Source organism: Cygnus olor, chromosome 3 (assembly GCF_009769625.2).
Source record: "Cygnus olor isolate bCygOlo1 chromosome 3, bCygOlo1.pri.v2, whole genome shotgun sequence".
NCBI classification, from domain to species: Eukaryota; Metazoa; Chordata; class Aves; order Anseriformes; family Anatidae; genus Cygnus; species Cygnus olor.
The window spans coordinates 109,811,407-109,833,734 of record NC_049171.1 but is presented as its reverse complement, the minus strand read 5'-3'; the positions used below and the strand labels follow the sequence as shown (position 1 = coordinate 109,833,734).

Here is a 22,328-nt window from a genome sequence, read left to right as displayed (position 1 = left end):
TATAACTCATAATATATATTTACAGGGGAAACATTGAATAGATTCTAGCCTTAGTGCCTTTTTTTTTGAATAAAACTCCCCTTTGCCTCGTCACAGAACATGCCTTGTGCTTATTAGCTTTTCGAGTTGTCACCACCAAAGGCCAGAGATGGATTTTCTTCCCGCAGAATGGGACACAGTTTTACATTTCCAAGATGAAATAAAACACACAAAACTACAGCCATTACTTATCTAAAAGACCCTATTTTTCCACAAAAGGTGAAACAATATTTTATGAAGGTGACAACTCTAAGTGCTGTGATTTGTAAATACAAGTTAGATTTAAAAATATGAGAAGTAAGGCTTTGAATGTCGTAACACTGGTTAAATTCCCAAACATTATTTGCAAAGACATTTTGCAGAATTGCTAACTGGTCCAGTCCAGAACTGCTGCAGGCACTACCAATGTTTCCATCCATTTCAATGGGAGCTACACTGCCCCAATAAGGCAGAAATACCTTAAAGAGCAATTATGAAAATTGCAGAAGGAGCCATGTGTTTATCATCCTGCAAATTACGTATATTAATCTGCAATTAAAATGCTTTTTCTAGGGCAGCCCTGGAGACCTGGTTTCTGCATCCCCACTACTAATAAGGTTGTAAAGAAAACTGGAACACTTTAGCAGCAGCACTTAACGTTGCTAAATCAAAGATCAGAAGTTGGGATATTACAAAATTATCGTTATGTACTCAACATTAATTGGCACCCTTTGTATATCTGCAGTTTGATCCAATCTTTAGGAGCACTTCTTTCCCTAGACTTGTCCCTTACACACAGGGCCTGGCGACCACTCTGAATGGGACTACCCACTGTTCCTATTGTTTCCGTATTACTAGTTGTTTGTCCTCATGCTTCACCTGCTGCACACTCCCTGGACCTTGAACTGAACACAGTATCATTAATCTCATCAAAGGGCTTTTCTACAGCCTCCATCTTCGTGGTATTTTAATCTAGAAGATTAAACATTTAATTTTCCAGACATCCTCATGAGGTGGCACTCCCGTCCATTTAACCAAAGCAAATGTGAGGTCCACAAAAAAGACAGCTCCAGATCATTGGAAGCTTTTGAGCCCTGAGTCTGAGGCACCTAAAAGCCAACCTCATGGGGTGCTGCGGGTTTTATCACACTTGGTGTGTACTCTTTTCAGCTGCACTGTGCCTGAGTCAAGCCCATAGCTCAGCTAATTTATCATATCTGTATCAAGCTGGGAACTTAAAAATAACACCACAGTCCAAAATTTGGTTCAAGAGATTAACTTAGCACCACATATGGTATTCCTGAGGGAGGAAAGGATAATACTGACCGCTCCCAGACAGCATTTAGTTGCCTTACTTGTCGGTGAAAGCTGTGCCTTTCCGCTGGCCCTTGGTGCAAGCAGCACGCTACCCAGCCTAGTTCCCTGGGTCACAGCACGCATGGTGCTACACGAGTCACGAGTCCTGCACAAGGGATGCATGTGGCAACTTGTCTCCCGCTACACAACGCTCTGGTTTCTTGCTATGTGTGCTCACAAATGGGATAAGGGGAGAAGTGCGGGGCTGAGGCTGGAAGGAGCTCAAGCTCTGCCTCCAGACCTGTGTAGGACCCCCGCTGCTGTGCAGCAACATGGGTAAATTCCTGGCTGATCTGCTTTTTAAACCTGAGAGCCTAAATGAAGCATCTCTCGTAGAGGTGACAATGCTATCCAACGGTACCCTAAATCTCTGACAGCAGTACAGCTGCTTTGCTGCTAGAAAAAGGGCACAGAACACTGTAGTGTGAAGGGCTGAAAGCAGCAGCTGGAACAACGAAAGGATTGGTTTCACCTACATTTCTGAGGAATACAAACTCACTCCTGTTGGCAGCAGTCACAGGAATCATATGAAGAAAAGAGACGCCGCTCTCCACCAGTTCATTCTACTACACTCATAGAGCCACTTGCAAGGAGGAGGAGGGGATCAAGCAAGGCTGCAAAGAGATGAAATCCACTACCCAACTAACGCTGACAACCACTGCAGTACAACTACGCAGGCAAAACGAGCAATGGCCAACTAAGAATGAATCGATCGCTTTGGTAGCCTAAGGAGGCCACACAAGCAGAAGCCTACTCCTAAAGGCACGAGTCTCAAGCACATCCATACAGTATCTGGATACTCCTTTGGGTTGTAATGGGTGTCACTTCTGGTCTCACTCGTGACTGTTCACGGATGGCTTGTCACATGTTAAACATTGCTTCTCATACCAGTTTTTACCAAATCACTAACTGATGAGGTAGAGCGAAGCAGGGGATCCTCATTTTGCTGACAAGCTGACACTGTTCTTACTCCCCTATACAGAGTGCTCCTACTTGTGCAGCCACACCTGAGTGTTCTGTCCTGTTATGGCTCTACTCTAGGTCATGCACACAAGAAAGAGGCTGTCAATATTCAGGGATAGTCCATCTCACCGACTTTAAATGCCTGTCAATTTTCCAAGTTTAACTTACCTAAAATCTTTTGTAGCCAGTGGAGAGAAGCAGACACCTCTAGGAACTGGGTATTTGAGGCAGGCGGGTGACTTGCTCTCAAATATGGATCCATTTTATTAAAGTCCAGTCCTGGGAACTCCTACTCACATAAGCAGTCGATAGAACTGCTAACTGCTCCTGCATGTTATCAAAACACACACTGTTTTCTCTACAAAATGCATTACATTTGTACCACTTGTACCCTTCTTGGTGCTATAAAGGTGTGCGCTCATCTTCAGTCATCACAATTCTAAGACAAAAAGCAGGCTGAAGAATACCATGGAATGAAAACTCCTTTTCCCCAGAAAGACACCTCTGTAAAAGTCACTTCTTAATAGCCCACACTTGCAGTTGAGTTTCAGACCTTCAGACTGTATTTGTTTTAGATTTCTTTGCTTTCAACAGGATTTTTTTTCTTCTTCTTACAAATAAGGACTATGGATAAATATTTAGATAATTTTATTTTAAGAAGTTATTAGTATATATGCATATCTATGCAAACAGACATGTTTTTGTGCATACAGAATGCTTCCCCACTTACAGAGAAATTAGTGAACACTCTGATCAGCAGTGAAACACAAGTATAATAAACAGTACCAAGAAGCTGTAATAATTAGCTATCTGATAATTAGCAGTGATACACTGCATCCCTCCTTCCCACTTGCATGAACAGTGGCTCCCTCATTAAGAATTCATTTGATTTGCACAAAACACAAAACCAATGACAACAGAGAAAAGGATTTTGTTTTCCCTATAGGGCCAGAGTAACTATATTCAGTAAATGGGAACTTGGGCGATTAAAGAAATCAACATGGAATGATTTTGCTTTAAGTATGAACAGATGGAGTTAAACCATCAAAGCCATTTCCACACGAAATAGTGGTAGAAGACTCACTTTGCATCGCATTTGTGATGTGAACAAGTTGCTTCCCAGCAGTATGAGGCCAAGTACCACTGTATCATCAGAGCCTGCAGGTGCTGTGAATGACAACTGCCCCAGAACAGCATTTCACTGGGACACCCAGGATATGCTTTACAGTCCAGCGATGACCGTGCTGCCACTGAAAGGGACCGTCCTGCCGGGTTCCCAGGTCACTGTTGTGTTTCTGTTACTCAAATAACCCCCGATCAGGGCTGGTGCTGGCACAAGGTGGAGCAGGGAAGGTGGGAATGTGAGAAGTCAGGATGGGGGCTGATCACAACGCAGCAAATGCAAAACCTGAGCAAGCATTAGGTGAGAGCAAGATATTCTTTAGCCTCTAACTTCAACAAAATGGAAAAATACGACACTTGTATTGGAAGTGAAGAGAACAGTTCACTCCTTATTCTAACAAGGTTGCTTTATCTCCAAATGTTAGTTAATAGTAAGCAACACAGAAAAAGCTCATAGCTAGTTGAGTTGACAAACACCATTTAAAAGTCACCCAAACAGTAATAAGAGATTGTTTAAGTGTAGTATAAAAAAGGAAGTCTCTTTTATTAACACTTGAGAACCTGCAAGTTTAATGAATTGTCTGTGCTTCAACACAATTATCTCACTGTCTCTCTGTTCACGTTACCTGTGAGGCTTTTTTCCTATTAAAAGATAAATTGTCTTAGGGCTGTAAGCAAAGACAGATTTTCTCATATTGCCTTTTTTTTTGCACAACTTCCTCACAGTAGATATCTTAAAATTCTGCCCACTACCTCCTGAGTCCTCCCTGGGCTTGATGAACTATCTGCATAGGAAGTAACAAAGATCTCATGCAAATGAGCTGCACGATTCCTTTGCAGCTAACTTGAAACTTGAAAGAAGCAAAGTCATTAAAGAAGATGTTCCAGAAGGTCAGGGAGTGCTGATGTGAACGCATAACTGAGATACTTTTGATACAGAGAGACAATAAGAGATCTCCTTAATCTACCATTTGCAATTTAATGTAATTTCTCTGCTTGGCAGCATCACTGTATCTGTGTCTTAAGATGAGCTCTTCCTACTGTTCAGTCACATAAGGTTGATAGTGTTGAGGAAACAGCAAGCGTCTCTGAGACCTTGGAGAGTACCACCTCATACTACATCCAATGCTATTTCACTCCCCTTCCACTAAAAAACTGAGAAGTCGTACGTTTCATTTTTGTGTAAGCATTTATTCTGCCTTGAACTACAGGTTTCTCCTTGTTCCCCTGAGAACTACCTGGGAACTCCTTTTCTCTCCTAAGGAGGTTATTCTCACGTGCTCCTCCCCTAGATAGTTTGAAATATAACCTGCCTATCAGACAGAAAGCTTTTGGAATAAGAGCAGCCCAGGTACGCAACGGATTACAAAGGGTACTGGGTGGAGATGGGTTACTATATGTGCTGCAGAAAAAGGATTCTGTATCTGATTACAGCACAGCACATTTCCTACAAACATGTTTCATTAGGGCTTAAACCAGCTAGCTCGGCTGGCACAAGAGAACTGGCTACCACTGGCCATACGAAACATTCATTTTGGTTTAAACAAGAAAACAAGAGCTTAAACAACGATGTTGACAACCAGAAATGTTATTATTGGCTTTGGACTACGATGTGAATGCATATTCTTCTTTCCTGCCAATGTAAAAGGTCATCAACAAGCTCTCAACAGGCACCAAAATCAATGCCTATGTTTTCCCAACTATCAGCAACACTGCGACTGTCATAAAGATCAATGTGGTGTCTGCATTAATAGGACAGCCAGGCCTATTTATTACCCTGTCTGGCTTTCACCAAGTGCTAAGCATAACTCAAAAACCATCTAAATCATCCCAGAACAAGTTCAAAAAACATCCTGTGGTCTGATACACGTTCCATGTCTGTTCACACAATCACTTATTGTCAGAGAAATGCTAATCATGAAGACTGGAGTACAGGAGTTTTATTTGCCGAGATATTCTGGATAGCCTGAGAGGGGGCTGCGAGATGGAGACCTCTGGGAGCTACCAGGGCTGGTGCTGACAATGAGTCCACACACCCGCTCTGCCAAGCGCGTACCTAGGACCAATGAACACAGATTTCCAAACCCTGTAGACAGGACATCAGAACAGGCTGGATTCCCCACAGCTAACATAACTGTTGCCTTTCAGTAGTTTCGTCACAACTGCAGTATCCAAAACCCAAGGACTTTGGATTCGTGGCCATCAACAGGGCCGGAACCTTGGCTGCAGCCTGGCACAAACAACCTACCATGTAATAGGAAAAACCTTCCTGGGAATGGTTTCCTGAAGGGAAGGGCACGTGCTAGCTGTTGAAGAAGCAATGCCGACCCACTGCAGGAGATGTGTGCTTTCAACATGTAAAAATAACTCCACGGTTGAGGGTGATTATCCATTGGCTAGTAAATAACTCCTTACCTCCCACTTAAACGTGGTCGCATTCCTGCCCCCTTATTCTGACAACAGCATCAAAATGTATGACTTTGATACACGTGGTATGTACTACAGACCCAGTTGTAACTCTCGAACTGATACCTGGATCTCACCTCCAATAAGCTCAACATAACCCAGGTATAGTAAGAGATGAGACCAAAGTTCAGCCAGTTGAAGTCTGATTTTTTTAATCTGCTAGAGCCATGATGGGCACTGGTATGCATGCCATGCCTTGGTTTGATGAAAGGGAAACACTGGAAAAGACACTAGCTTTTGAGCCTGAAAGAAGTTCAACTTTTTTCCCCAAAATCAATGGCAAGTGGAATAAAGTCAGTCTCTATCACCTCTGTGAAAGGCAGAACCTTGTTACCCAAACCGTGTGGAGAGCAGTAACATCGGTACAGCGGTAACAAGCCCAACAAGCCCAATTCAGTTTGGCTTGACAGCACTGGAGCAGACTGATGACTAAGAAGCTTAATTACAGTTTCACAGTGCATTTGTCAGACTCATCTAAATATAGCCGACACACCATAGTCTTCAAGCCATTTAAGATGATTAACTGTGGGCTAATTCTAGACTTTTAGACTTTGCATTTTTAAACTCCCCCATGACTCAGATTATTTTAGAGGAGACGTGGAAGGAAGACAGGAGAGAATTAAGCTATTTCTTCAGGAAGTACAGGTAATAATATTTTGAAGCAAAACTTCCTCCCAACCCACATATGGCAAATGCTGAGCTAGCACAACCGGGCCAAGAGCTGGCTGGACCTTTGTGGAGAGCTAGGCCCTGCCTTACCCCTTCCTCCCCAGTACGGGACCGCCAGACGATGGGAAGGGCCTGCTCAAAGGGAAGGAAGGCATTAGGGAGGCCTTGCTACTCCAGTTCTCCAACTGCCCAGGCAAACAGTGCAAGGTAAACATTTGAAAAAGGTCAGGTGAACAACATGCAGAGAGAGGTATGCTGCAAATGACCAAAGAGACAACAGTCAGTGCAGACCGATCTTACAGCAGCTAAAGAAGTAGAGGTGCTCCTTAAAGGAAATTAATATGAAAGGGGCAAGACTCTTCAATCACCAGCATTCATGACCTTCACCAACCTAAGGTAGACCAAACCCATCAGCTTGGGGCAGGCAGAAGCAGCCTCATTTGCATCCTTTTCTCACATATGAATTTTATTAAGGGATGGTAAGTGGACACCAAGTGAGGCAATGTCTCTGGAGAGGAAAGAGGCCAAAGGCAAGCCCTGGAGGAGGGGGAGACACTGTTATGGTTATTACTATCATTAGCGTCGTTATTTTAGACCTGCATTTCAGACAGAACAGGACTCGGGTCCATATTGCAGGAATTACCAGACAGCATCCATAGCTTCAGGCACAGGTAGGCTATAAGCCTGAGAACAATCATTTCAAGAAAAAAAAAAAGGTTAAAATACTGCTCATATTTAGTTTCATGACTTGTTCTTCTGACCAACAATCACCTATAATTGTCTAGGCAGTAAGTTTTTATGTCAGTCTCCCAGTGAGATACACTCTTCGCTTCAAACTCTAATTCCAGCATTTTCACAGCTATTAAAATTAACGCCTATTTATTGGTGTTTCAGATTCCAGCTGCACTGACTGTTGAGTTCCTGAAAGTTAACCAGTCCACGACTCCATGCTGGAGCACCCTCCTCACCTTGGGGATACCCAGCACGATGCTCCGTACCACCAGATCAGAACGCGTTTTCTGGAATTTTCTCCCTAGTTTTATACGAAGCTTTTACACATAATTATCTTGTACAACATAAATCTCTGAACAAAGGAACTCAAAGGAGTTTGATTTCCATGGTGTCGCGAGTAATAGGGGTAATTAACTGTGGATGTGATTCCAGAAAAATCTAGAAATAGCATCCAGCTGTTAAAAGATCATACGACTCCCGTAGAAGAAAGCCTTTTGCAATTCACATAGATGCATTAGCTTAAGCCTGTTCTCAAATGAGACGTGTCCAAGACTGCTGACTGCTAAAAATTCATTGTTTTATTTTTCTCTTTCATTACCGCAGACACTGTTGCTATATATTAAAAAAAACATGCATACACAAAAAAAAATCTTGTGTGGGAAGTCAGATATCCCTCAGGCGAGAAACACCTTCCACCACTACTTGGGTAATGGTAAAATGTTGGATTCGGGCTATGATGTTTCAACAGCAAACACAACTGCACTTCTGTGGAAGTTTTCTTACATCCCGGGTGCCAGTGCTAGAAGGCTCATCGCAGCTGAATACTGAACGAAGCAATTTTGGTGTTCAACCATACCCTAGGGATTTAATTCGTGGGTGTATACTTTGGAAAATATCACCCTTTCTTGCCCTACTTTTAAGTTCTATGAACTTTTAAATCCTAGGTATTTAAATTCCTAGGAACTTCACTACTGTTTTCGAAATCTAATTGCTTTTTTTTTCTTTTTTAAGATGGTAACATAACTTCAAGTATTTGGAACCTCTATCTTGAGTAGGAATCTGTCATGTGACAAATCTTTCAAGAGTAATTTGCACCTAATAATCTTGCTGATATATAGATGTTAGTAACAGCATTTGTATTTTTGTGTTCAGCAAATGTTATGAACACCATTAGTGTGTGAAGGAAAAAATGAGTTCCAAATACTCTATCAAAGATTTGCAGAGGCATTTTAAGGAGTCTTGTTCCTTAAACGCTAAAGTTCTAGCATTAATGCTGTGTTCATGTTGTCTAAAGACTAGCATTTCTGCCCTGCAACCATTTCCCATGAAGACAACCAAGACGGGGAATTGACTGTGTAGGGATACTTGGGTTCTGGTCACAGTTCTAGTAGAGACTTTCTGTGCCCAGATAACTTGGACAAATCACTAAGTTCAGCTACTTAACCTCCCTTCACCTATGCTCACTCCCATCGGACTATTCCCCCTATATAAGGCCACGTGCCAAGTTCATGTTTGTATAGTGCCTATAACCTTTGGTGGGAGTTTTGTCAGAGCTGCTAAACACCAACACTTCTTGAGCAATAAGTTGTGTGTGCCAACAGTCCAAGTCCTACCTGGGTACTATTTTGTACTGGTGTGAGGAAGTCCTTTAATTTTCTTTTCTTTTTCAGTGGCAGTACTCTTTGAATTTCAAGCAGCATTCCAAGGAAAGTGCTTTAGATCTAAAATTACTAGATGATCTTAGATCAAAACAATTTAAGCACAGAAAAATGACTTAGAAAAAGCTTTCTGAATTGCAAGTGATCATACAGTACTTTAGTATACCCAGTAAGCAAAACTTTCCAACCTAGCTGTAACATAACAAACTCAGACACTGCACATTCCCTAATGGTCTCATATCATCCAAAATTTGTTTAAAAATAAATTAATTAAAGCCTTCTTAAACTGCAGAAGGTCAACGCAGAGCTCCATCTTCCCCCATGGCCCTAATGAATATTTAAGTTTCAGTACTTGGACTTTCGCTGATCTCAGCTGTGCCTCAGCTTCAGTGGCAGAGGGGCGGGCTGCAAGAAGGCAGGCACCAAAATATTAGGAAACTAACACCCTGCGTAACAGCAGAAACTACTTGGCTGCGTTTATAACACCACAGTATTTTCAGTAGGTTCACTCCTGTGTCTTTTCTTAATCAGTTTCAGCTTTTAGAAAATCTAAAACTATGAGAATCAAATACAGCAGTGATGCATTATTTCAGCCCAATGAAAACATGAAATAAAGCAGAAATATTTCCTTGGATGCAGACCTGTAAAAAAAACAACTCTCAAACAATGAGCACTGGGGGGCACAACCTCCATCAAGAAAGATGATAAAATCTCCTCCACAGAAGTCTCTTCTCTGCAAGGTAGTACCAGAATGCTTTACTTTGGCCACTTGTCTTCAACCCTAGTGCCAGACTCCACCAGAAATCAAGTAACATGGAAACTGCCTTTTTTTTTTTTTATACAACCTCCAGCAAACAGGATCAAACCCCATCACGCTGCATTATGTAACTGCAATATTTGGATGTAATATTGCCCTGGCAGTGGTCTTGCATATTAAGAATAACTTGTGAATCGTGCTTGTGGTCTTACCGTGCTGTTTTGTTTTGCTGTGAGTAGACACAGATTAGATTTCTGGTCTCATACTCTTCACCCTGAGTGAGTGCTAAAATGACAGCAAGATCAGAGCCTGAGGGGACAAGGACATGTCAGCAATCTAGCTGACTAATTAAGCAATGAAATGATAGGTATGACAAGTACTTTCATTCAATTCTTAAAGTATGGCCGCTCCAATACAAGACAAAACAGACAATAATACGCATAAATTGAGAGGTGTGCTGGAAGAGAAGCCTTCCATCCTCATCTTCCTACCCTTAATAACAAGCGGTCAGCACGTACCAAATTCATTTTTAAAAAGGTCCCATTAACACATATTGTTAAATGCTTATTTTGTTTAAAAAAAAAAACAGAAACAAAAACACAAGCAGAGGTAATTGTTGAAACACTAGAATTAAAATCCACACAGGAGTTAGCTGTTGTAAACCTAGGTACATATGCTGCACATTGCCCTCTTCAACAGAAGTTAATTCCTATTTTTAGTTGAGAAACACAGCAATGTGAGTGTGTGTATGTATGCTCAGTCCGGACATTCCTAATAAACTGTTAATCTGTTCTAAAGTAGACTGTATCCTTTCATTTATTTTTTAATTACTTCCACATACCTATGGAATTGGACATACATAAATCCAAACACAAACAGTGTCCAGTACTAAGCTCTTAAAACCCAGATTTATGACAGAAATGTGGAGAAAGACTCTTCAACAGGGGCAGGGCTTAGTGACATTACAATAGATCAAGACGAAGTATTGTTCAACATGATTTTCTTCCTTCTCAATGGTATATCCAGCTGTCCAGTACCATTTGTTACTAGAAGACTCTTTTCTTTGAAACTGCAGTTGCTGTTACTGTTGTCATTAAATCCTTAAAGAAAAAATACAAGCTCCTACTGCTGTTCTCTCCCTATGAACCAGCAAGTGAATAGAGATGAGCCAACACCTTATTAAGTACAAGCAAAGCTGTTGTGATGGACTGCGGAAATAAATAGGATGTCTACAATCCACATGAAGGTACTGTTAAAAATAAAGACAAAATTTTGGTATAAAAAACCTACCTTAGGAGAAGAAGAAAGCTCCCTCGATGCAGGAATAGCTGACATGTTCTCACTCATGCCTGTCTCTGTCTTTGGCAAGAGGTTTGGTGGTTCAGGAGCCTTTCTTTTCATCTTCTTTTCTGGTTCTTGCAGTGGAGCAACTTTAATTAAAGCAGGGCTTGATTTTGGTTCATAAAACGGATTTGATCTAGTTAAAAGAAGGGAAACACATTTCTTTGCTATCTCCTTGGAATTCAAAATGAAAGTAAGACCTATTTAGAGAAGCTGATGACTAATTTTTTTTTATTATCCACATAAGAAAACATTTTACTTTCACATGCTTTTAAATGCTACTTTTTCATATAATTGACAAATGAGATAAACCAGCTAAAACCGCATTAGCTCATAACTCCTATAAACCTCATCAGTTCTCCTAGATGACAGAAGTTTTATTAACAACAAAGCTAACTTGAAATACACCCGGCTATCTAACAAACATCTGATTTATAGATGAGATCAATACCAATAAACGTGAGGGAAGTTGCTGGCTGTTGTATATTCCGATGAACAGAATTAAGGATTCTTAATTAGAACAGATTTAAGGATCAGGTCACTTTTACATGTGTGCTGCAACATGGCTTTAGAGGCCTCACTCTGGGACATCTAAGTCCAAAAATTCTTTCCTCAGCAGGCACACATCACGGCGAACATCTTTTAAATTGTGCAGCAAACAGTCATCGTATCATTTCAAGAGTACTTTTCGGACAAAAGAATAGTGTAAAACAAAACAACAGCTGGCTTCTGTACTCCTCTCTACAGGTACCAGTAGCCAGTATCTGTCTTAATTGAAAGTGATTTAATTCTTTAATAACTAAACCTCATTTAAGGAATAGTAAACTTCTTCCAAAGTAGATGTAGTCCAAAGAATTATTTTCAACCATGGTGTTCACATTCCAACCCTGCATTTGTTCCACCCTAAATAAATACTTCCATGGCATTTCCAACTTCTATATACTAGTTTGATACACTAAGTATCAACCAGCAACACATCAAATAATGGCTTCTACTATGCACTTAAAAGAGAAAGCTATTTTGTACCCTGCTAAGGATACTTACAGGAACCTTCTTCACACTAAACTAACTTATTCATACTCTTCAGTTTTAATGTTTTGCAATCCAAACCTGGATTGTTAATTACAAAACAGGTATGTTAATTCATTCCTTTCTAGCCCATGATTCCCCTGCGAGATATATTTATCATGCATCGCAAACTATGTTCACGTAACGAAGCCACTGCAATTCCCAAATAGCTATCTGCATACAGTTCTATAAAGTGTAATTAATCACAACAAGTTAACAGTGCTTTGAAATCAATTTGAGATGGAAACAATAACACATACAGCATGAGATAAAAGTTACCCAGCTAGATCCATTTACAGATTTCCTCTCAGGATAAGAGAAATGAGCTAGTATATGCTGGTTTTGAACAACCAAACCAGCAACATTTGGGCCCAAATGAAAAACCAACTAGCCACCCAGTTTCTACACTAAACACTAAACTTCTCCCAGTTTTGTCTACTTTTAGTATGCAAATACGTCTTTCAGTCTCTTAGACTGACTTTAGAATTTGTCTCAATGCAGTTCACCCCTGTCCTCTTTCCACTGAGAAGAAAGCAATTAATAATCCACGCTGCAGAAAATAAGGCTGCTTCTGAAAGGCAAGGTTTATTGAAGCACCTAAGAGAAGACCAGGCATAAAACCTCCAGACCTTTCTGAGAATCTGCCGCCACTTGTTAGAGAAAAAGAGATCTGAATCCAGATACCGAAGTGAAAGGAAAGCCTAACACTAAAATAACTCCTCTGCTGACTGAAGGCAACTTTCAGGTGTTCCCACTTTGCTGCCCGTCAAGCACAAAGCCACCGGCACAATCAAAACTAAGGGCAACATCAAAATAACAAGTTAAATGAAAACGGATGGGTGTTTTCCAGGGGAGGCAGCAGAAAAAAGGAGGGTATTCAGTCTGGAGCAGGGAATGCACCTAGCTGTCAGTAGCTCTAATTTAGCTGACAGCCCAGCTCAGCTGTCTTCAGACACTGTAAAGTTCAAAGGGAGGTGAAAATGAAGATAAAAGAGATAAAGGCTGAAGAACAATGAACTCCGCAGGAGAGCACAAGGTTTGCCTTAGCCCTGTAAGTCAGCCTTCTCAGCAGCCACCAGATGCAGCACGCTCGGTGGTGCTGAAATTATCCTGTGCAGCCCTACTTGGAATGAGAAAGGTGCATTTGTAAGGTGTTAAAACAAATCTGGTGCAAGAAAAAACAAGAGTTGGAAAGAAGCATATTTTAAATTTTCATGCTTTAGGATTCTCTGTACTGCATGTGTAATCCTAAAGAATCGCACCCTACTGCATCTGTCAGAAGAAAGGGCTGTCGAGACAAGTCACTGGTTTTGTTCCCTAGAAAATAACTCACTTTAAAGCTAGGCTAAACCTTCACATCTTGGTCATAGCATGGTCTGAACACACACACACAAACATACATCTATTTTCCCACCTTTCTCTTTATACCTTCTAGTTGATCCTACAAATAATTTTTCGAAACTGTTTCTCAGGTTTGACACAGACAAAATCCCATGGTTCTTGCCAGAAGACAGCATAAATGTTGAAGTCACTGGTGTCCAATAGAAGGAGGGGAGTTTGGTCCAACAACATGGCTCTGTGAGAATCTAGGCAAGGGAAAAGTCTGGCTCAAGGAAGCCTTAGCTGAAAAATACGAATGCACTCCTCTCTGAAATTAGCTCATGTTTTTTGCATTAGTGATGCTATTGAATTGATCCCCACAGCAGGATTTACCCTAAAGAGATGCTAGACTGTCCACTACAAAATTAAAAATAGGACCTAGCAAACTACCTGACACTAAGCAGCGACCAGCAGTGCGGTAGCTTGTGGCTTTTTGTGTAACAGCCATCTTCAACAGGTGGCACCTCAATAGTCTTTCCAACCAGACAGCATTGTCCTGAGCCATGCAACGATTAATGAGATAAGAAGCCACAGAGCCAAATAATATCTGAAAGCAAGTTTTATTCTGACCAATTTAAAAATGTTTTTGACCAGCATTACTGGTTAAATGAAAAAACCCATCCTTTTATTGAGGAGGAAAAACAAAGCTGTTAGTGTGCTAGGGTTAAGAGGTCAGGCTGCTTATGAATCAGAAGTACTCAGGTTGAAAGGGTTGTACTCGTAATTAGTTGTGATCTGTGCTGTTTTCAAATAATTAAACTCAACTTTGCAAGGCAAGCTGTTCTTTATTACCAGTTAGCCACCTACCATCTTGATTTTAATGTATACAACTCACAAAGGCAAAAGCAGAATTTTATACTAACATTCAAACGCCAAAACTAATATAGGGAATATTAGGGATAAGGAAAACGTTATCATTATCTTTAGCTAGGAATGAGAATTTAGCCAGAGGAAGTATGTTTTGTGAGCAGTTTTACAGCAAAAGACATTTGTGGTGGACCATCCACGTCCACCTGCTCCATGCAACGCCTCATTACGCCGATGCTTGTGACTAGCCTTTGCTTACGCGTGTTGTGAAATGCTACATTATCTTCACAACCATTAGTGAAATAGGTTTGCATTAAGCCAATTACCCAAGGTAAATCCTCCACAGAGGCGCAGCGAGGGTAAGTACCTTGTCCAAGATTACAACGGGAGTTTGTTACAAAACTGGAAGCAGAGTTCAGGTCTTAGGGTGCTTTGTGCAAGTTCTGAGTCCAGAATCCCAATTCGTGATTTGCCAAAGCAGAGTGGGACAAGGGTCCTGATTTTCAGTGACATGTGTTTTCCCAGGACACAGCATCACATTTCCCACACAATAGAAGAGGAGAATGCCAAGGGGTGCACTAAGTGAACCCCACCGAAACTTTCCTGGGTGACAGTAAGTGTCCTTCAGGAGACTGCTATTTCTTATGTCTTCCATCTACCAGGTTCAGAGCCATTCCCAGGGAAAGCACTGGACCAGGGATAGTCAAACATGATTAAAAACCAACCCAAAACAACACAACTCAGAAAATAAGATGTTAGGAGAGAGGTTGAAAATAATATGCAAAGTTTCTAATGCCATGATATGACCCAGTTGTTCAGCCTTGTCTCGTTACACTGCTGAGGTCAAGTCAACACATCTCAAAATAGAGACACAGCAGAAGAAAAAAGAGGGTCCCGAGACGTGCGATGAAAATGATTAGAGACATGAAGAGACTTCTGTATGAAGAGAGATTGAAAAAGTTAGCACTGCTTAGCTTAGACAAGTGGCAAGTAATGGCGAACACGCTAGAGATAAAGAACACAGCAACAGTTTATGGCAGATAAACTCGGTAGTCCTAATGGTTGTTCTTAGAAGCCAACAGATGGGATTGGAAGGCTAACTTACTTCCAGTCAATAAAAGGAAATATGCTCCATGTGATACCTTATTTTCTTGTGGAAATTGACACTGAAGCCTAGACTTTAGAAGGATTTGGAAGAAGATTAACCACTTGGATAATAAAAACATCCATATTCACATTAGATAAGAAACAATACGCACCTGGACATAAACCCTTGTGATATAGGACACACAAACTGACACTGCTTATGAAAATCTTTCCTTCAGTGTTTATCATACCATGCGTATCCTTAGCAGGAACTTTTTACCAAAAAAATGAAAATTAATGACACAAGGTGAAGCAAAATAATGTTTTTAGGGGTGAGTTAGCATCAGAAGTTTTATGTTCCTAGACTAGAGTTCTATTACTACATGTTTTTCCTCCAGAGTGTTTCAATACAAAGATCCAAGGGTTCTCCTTGCCATGCTTTACCCATTACGTTTAAAAAAAAAAAGTCTCCATGTCTTTTTCAATGATTCCTGTAGCCTGGGAGGAAAGTGGCAAGAGGTACCTACTGGGGCATCTGGACATAAAAACCTGTTGTCGAAGATATAAAAGTGTGTGTATATATGTATATATATGTATTATTTTTCCCTGCGGATTCTGGTGATCGGCGAACAATCAGGGATGGCTGCTGTGAATGTCAACAGTGTGATCACACTGGGATCTGAAGATACAGCAGCCAGTGCTGTTTCTTCAGGCAGTGCCCCGATGAACAGGCCTGGCAGAGAAATCATTCACCAATGCCTTTTTTTTCTTCTATTTTCCACAAAATAACAACATCAACATATCCACAGCCACAGAGCTTTAAAAGGAAAAGACACTGCAGGGTCCTTTATACATTTCTGTTAGAGTGCATGGGAATTCTTCAATTTCCTAGAACATGGCTATAAACAGAGAAACATGAAGATGACAGCAGGACACCTGTTTTAATATTTGACATTAAAGTAATGCAAATGTCATGCCATGATAAATCTTATTCAGTACCGTAAAACTAAACGTTAATTACTGTTGTTGTCTGTAAAATTGCTCATGTGTAATCACCATAAACTATCTCATGAGTGGTGTGGTTGGTGACTAATAACCACAAACAAGGAGTAAGCACACACCTTCAACCTTCCCAAACTGCACAGCTATTGCAAAAAACTCACTCCTTGTTAGGTTTCTATACTACAACACAAGGCAATCAGTGGGAGTTTATAAAAGATGTGTGTGGTTATGATAAAAGAAACAACCTAACAAAACGCATATAGTGTTAGCTTTCCAATACAAAGATTTAGTTTTATGAGAATTTCAAAATGTGCTACGCAGACAGCACAGAGCCTTTCCTTTACACATACTGCACACCAATATAGAATAAACTCTCCATTATCATCAACAAAAATCATTATTTTAAGTAGCGAAAATAATGGCAAAAAAGACAGGAAGGCCCAAGCTCTGCTGCTCCTTAATTTTTGGCTCATATACAACTGGCAGAGCATGAATTGCCAAAAAGGTACGCAGACTTGTTCCCTATCAAGTAACTTGCTATCAGTGAGGCAAAGAAGCATTTCCTAACTGATCACATTCAGCTGAACACTATGACTTGGGGGTATGGTATTTCCTACTGCCGAGCTGAAGATCAGTCTGTCCTGGGGAGGTGATTAAGGATCACCATGACTGAACCCAATACACCTCAAGATTAAGCCAGGGATCCCACTAATGCTCCCAAGGCCACTGAAAGATGAAGAATCATACTTACTCATCTAGCTCTTCCTCTTCGGCTTTGGAGGTATCTGCATAGAGGTATTTACTCATATCCACGGGTCTGACATTTTTCCTTTTCGCAGGTTGAGGAGAAGAATCTCTTGCAGTTACAAATGCTTCAGGCTCAGGATCTGGCTCATCAAATGGGTTCAAGTACTCTGGGGCATCTTCATCCTTGAAGGGACTGTAACTGTCAGCATAGAAACTTTCTTCTGGCTTTGAAGATGAAGCGATTTCAGTATCCGGTTCTACCAAACAACAACAAGAAAATCATTAAGCAGATTGAACACAGAAAAAAAAAATGCCATTTTTATCAGATCTGTACATTTCGAGGGCTTATGAAAAGGTTTGCTTCCTAATTTTATCTACATAAAGTCCTAGCCTTTGATGAATTTTCATGCTTTATTTATTTGCAATGCAATCTTGTTTATTCCGAAACAGGGTCTTCCAAAGGGTCATTGCATCTGGAGTATATTGAATAGGCTTCATTTTCTCACTTACTAAAGTGCTTCCAATGTAATTTGTTATTAGTTTTCTTATTTGTCATATAAATGGTATCACAGCAGATTTTAAAACATTTTCCCAAGCTATTAGCCAATTCGTATCCTAACAAAACGTTCTTAATTATTTAGTTGAGCTTTTAATAAAGAAAATAGATACCCTATATTTTTAAAATAAAATTACTTTTATTGTGTATTAAAAATGGTGATAACTAGTAGGTGCTCTTTTCATTTCTTAAAATGACTGAACTAAAATCAGTTATTAGGTATGACCAGTAATTACAGTTCAAAACACATATTTTCACCGCTAACGGCTCCTGGTAACAATACAGAGTCTCACAGTAAAAATGAATTTAAATTGACCCTAAAGAGATGGATAATCAAATTACTCATCTATTATTTGGGCTGTACAGCAAAAACTTATTAGCAACCTGGAGCTCCATGCAGGCCTTTGAGTAACAGACACCACAGAAAGAACATCACACAAAAGTGAAGGGCTGCTGGATATTGAATGATACAAATCCCCACACAGCAATACAACATTTCTTACAATGACACATAGTACCATTAATCTTCCTCCTCCTGCAGCATCAAATGATCAGTTCAATATTGGATTTGATGTGCTTTCAAAATCTATGCAAATAGGAAATTCAATGTAGGGTTATTAAAAGCTAATTTCCAGTAACCACTCCCACACTCTTCTTGACGGAAAGTGTTTCTTTTTCAGATTTAGTGAAGCAAAATACCTTTTAGCTTTAAAAGAAAAACATTAAATGTTCTTTGTAGCAGGGCTCTAAAAGTAATAAAAGATGGAGTTCCAAGTGTACTTGTCACTAAACAAACTCTTGGGAAGACAAAATTGCCAGCTGATCAACTACCAGAGGCACGGGGCAACGCCAGGAACAGCGCTGCAGCTGCTAGGCCACAGATGGAGGATGTGCTCAAGTCACGAATCCTGCAGCAGGAAAGGCTTCACTCCTTCTTGGAGCAACTGAGATCTACTGGAAAGATTTTGGTTTAGGAATAACCTTAGGTTTTTAGTCCCTTTCTTCTTTTTGGTTCTTCACATTTGAACTGCAAAGGCTGTATTAACATATTATCTTTTATGCTCATTCTAAGGGTCTGTCTTTGAAGTGATGGATCTCTTTTCCACGGCCAGAAATTTAGAAACCAAATGGGTTTGTCTGGAATAAAGGAATAAAATAATGAAAATCTTACTTAAATGCTATATGGACACTCAGGAGACAAATCACTCATCTGGGACTGAGGGTGATCTCCACTGGGTGAAACAAAATAGAATTGTTCTTTGCCAGACAGCACGGCAGGTTCTGACTGGCAGACACACTTATGACTATGCACAGTGCTTGTGCCTGTGGGATTTCCCTTTGGTGATTACACAGAAAATTACATTAAAAAATTCCTTTAACTCCGGGTGAGGTTTACAGTTTCTTATTCCTTCCCCAACCTGGTTTAACTTAGCATTAAAGAAGCAACACATACAGTACACTCACACCTAAATTCTGTACATACTCTGAGTTCTTACATTTAACTTCAGTTTCAGAATGCAGCTGACACTGTCTCACATCAAAAACTGAGGTGAAAAAGAGACCGAAGTGTAAACCAGACATTGAACCAAAATGGGATGAGAAGAAAGCGAAGTGAGATCACTGAAATTTATTATTATGCCTAACAGTCAAACAACCTTTACATTGTGAAAAACATATTATAAAAAAGAACTAATTAATCTGAATCCTTGTGGCTAGAGGAAAATATATAAATAAAACAGGGCTGGCTGCCATAACAACTTTAGCTAAACCTAAAAAAAGAGGTCCTGTTTCCATTAAAGCTGGCTAAGCCTCACCTGAACGTCACACAAACATCTCAGCTGTGGTGGACATGTAGACAAACTACTGTAGGACAGAACAGGGAACATATTTGCAGTATTTCAACCGTAGCATGCGTTCACTCCTACCCCAGAGTAAATACAACATGTTTATCCATTCATAACCGGGATGTAAACTACATTTACCCTGGGAGAAAGGGCAGTCACTGCACAGCAGGGGACGCATGTTAAGCTCATACCCTCACTGATGCTGTGGTGGTTTGTTCGTAAGTTTGCATCTTTCTGAGAGAGATGTTTTGGAGAAAGAAGATAATATTGAAGGTCAACAGTTTAACTTAAGGGAAAAGACATCGGTGAAGGTGAAAACTTTTAAAAATACAGATACAATCATATCAAGCATGAATCTCTGACAGCATTATAGATTAAATACATCAGAGCATAGGTCAATATTTCTAATGCAAGTTTTCATTTAGTTTAAGCTAAAATGGGAAGAGAGATCCTATATTGGCTCACTTTAGCATCCAGTGCAGGTGCTGATGACAAGCAGAAGTTTTGCTCTGCTTGCCCCGAGATGTCCTCAGGGTGGGTACCTACAGCTGAGCTAATTATCTAGACCCCTTTACAGTCAAAGCAAAGAAACAGCCGCTGTTAGGACCAACCCATTTGACCTTCCTGATAACTCACACATGGCATTCGAAGAAATATTCATACAATTAAACAATTGTGCTGGATGCATGCATTTCAGTTTAAAATGGGGGGACCTTTTACTAGAAGGAATGTTTATAGGATTTCCTGAAGTTAAAAACATTCAGGGAAACCATCTCTTACAACTGCATGGTAGGCCCTGATTTTCCATTTGCTTTTATGTTTCTCCTGGAAACAATGAGTTAAATATTTAAATCTGATACATTTTAAGGGGCAATGCAAATGGTTTTTGCAATTCTTTCTATTTCAACACTATGGATGAAGTGCTGTAACCTTAACTAGGACAAATTTCTTTCTCTTGTTCATTGGCTCAGCAGTAACTACAGGTTTGGTCTTACATGCAGAGCACTGCAGGTCAGCAGCGAGGGACCTTTGGCTTAAAAGATTTCACAAAATTCTACACATAGGCTAAAAGTAAAGGAGCTAAGGAGCTTCTAAACGTATCGCTTTTAAGACTTTTACAGGCAGGGTTCTGCAGGGGCTCACTAGAACCCAAAGAGCTTGTCCCTCCCCTCCTTGTCTCTCCTACTGTCATCCAGGAGGCAATTTGTTTTTTCTCTGCTTCCCCGACTGTCCCTGCAGAAGGGAGGGTCCCTGTCCTCCACTGGGGAGCACAGCCCGGAGGCTCATTAGCCAGCCTCCAGAAACAGAGAACAGCTTTTGGGATCTGCTCCATTCTGCTCTGCCAGCAGCCACGGTGATGCTCCTCTCTGAGCCAAGCTCCTGCTGCAAGGCGCAGCATGACGACGAGCAGGCAGAGCAAAGAGTGGACCCCAAAAATCCAGGGAAAGCATTCCCTCTCCTGAACCCAGACAGGATATCTCCCATGGGGTCTCTGAAACCCTTCGTATCTACCTTTTGTGTCAAGTGTTGGTCATCACTTTGTGAGCTCCTCTAAAACTAATTGATTTGCCAGGACAGTGACCCACCACCACTGCTCTTAACGCTGCAGCCACTGTTACCTTTCTCTGTAACAAAGACACGTGTATTTTCTGCAGGAGCTAACGACGTTGGTTATTGCATTTTGGAGGGCTGAATATTCAACAGCTTCAAAACAGCTTATTTCCTTCTTCAGGCCGATTTTACACCAATGGCACTACCTATTTTCCTGCCTCCCTCCATCATTAATCACAGCTGAAAACACAGGACTCAGGTCACTCCTTGAACTCATTTTTTAATTGCAGGTCTCTACACAGATTTTAAAAAAATACATTTGCAGCTTGGCACTCAAAGGGTCAAACACACAATAATTTTGCACGGTTAAGTAATAAAGCCACAGGGGTAGGAGTGACAAGAGAACAGGTAGAGTATTACTACAGCAGAAGCACCATCTGCTCTTGTGCCAGATTCTGGAGACACTACCTGCCCTAACTGCACTGAGAAAGACTGCTTGTGATAGTAATCACTGACTGGCACTACCTATCTGCACAATCAGCCTTCTAGTTCCCAGAGGATCTCCAAAAATCACCCTGCCCTTCAACCCACTTGCCTTTTGTAACGCAAACATATTGTGACATATCCCTTAAAACCAAACAACCCCCCCACCAAAACATTACACACACAACTTTCCCCTTGGCAAGGGATGAAAGAACAAGCCACATGTGAAAGATACTTAGTTCTGCCATTTACTGCACTACTGGCAGGCACACAGACATGATGGTGATGTGAGCGGCGTAATGAACAGCACAGAATAAAAATGGTACTTCCCAGTACTTCTAGAAAGCATAATGACTGGCATCCATGTAAACCACAGATGATTTTCTCTTACTTTTATTAATGCCTGCACCAGCACCAACATTACATTTCATAATGAAATATAAAGAGGAGAGTAATCTTTTCTCCCGTATATTGGTTCTTGTACTGCTCTCCTTAGGACTATCCCGTAAGGCTGCTGGGTTTTAGAACTGCGAAGAAAACCACTTTCATTTGCAGTGTAACACGTGCTGCAGAGAGCTCAGAAGTCTACACACAAGGTAAAGAAATACACTGGTAAAGGAAACACTGTTTTAAATGAAAAAGGGAGGTAGTGGCAGAAAATAGTTACTCTCACTTCTCAGGTGTGTTGCAGGAAACTTATCCTGGTCACATGCAACTTCAAA

The 22,328-nt window shown here is 40.7% G+C and overlaps 1 protein-coding gene across 26 annotated transcripts in view; it reads right to left on the bottom strand.

Annotated features, from left to right (window-relative positions):
• Positions 1–22,328, bottom strand: part of EHBP1 (EH domain binding protein 1) — a 213,215-nt gene that overhangs the window by 98,721 nt on the left and 92,166 nt on the right. For all 26 annotated transcript variants that reach the window (XM_040554143.1, XM_040554145.1, XM_040554146.1 and 23 more), the window contains 2 exons: positions 17,177–17,429; positions 11,032–11,218 (listed from right to left, as the gene is read on the bottom strand). In XM_040554143.1, coding sequence (XP_040410077.1) covers positions 11,032–11,218; positions 17,177–17,429 — 440 coding nt within the window. The remainder of the gene's footprint in view (positions 1–11,031; positions 11,219–17,176; positions 17,430–22,328) is intronic.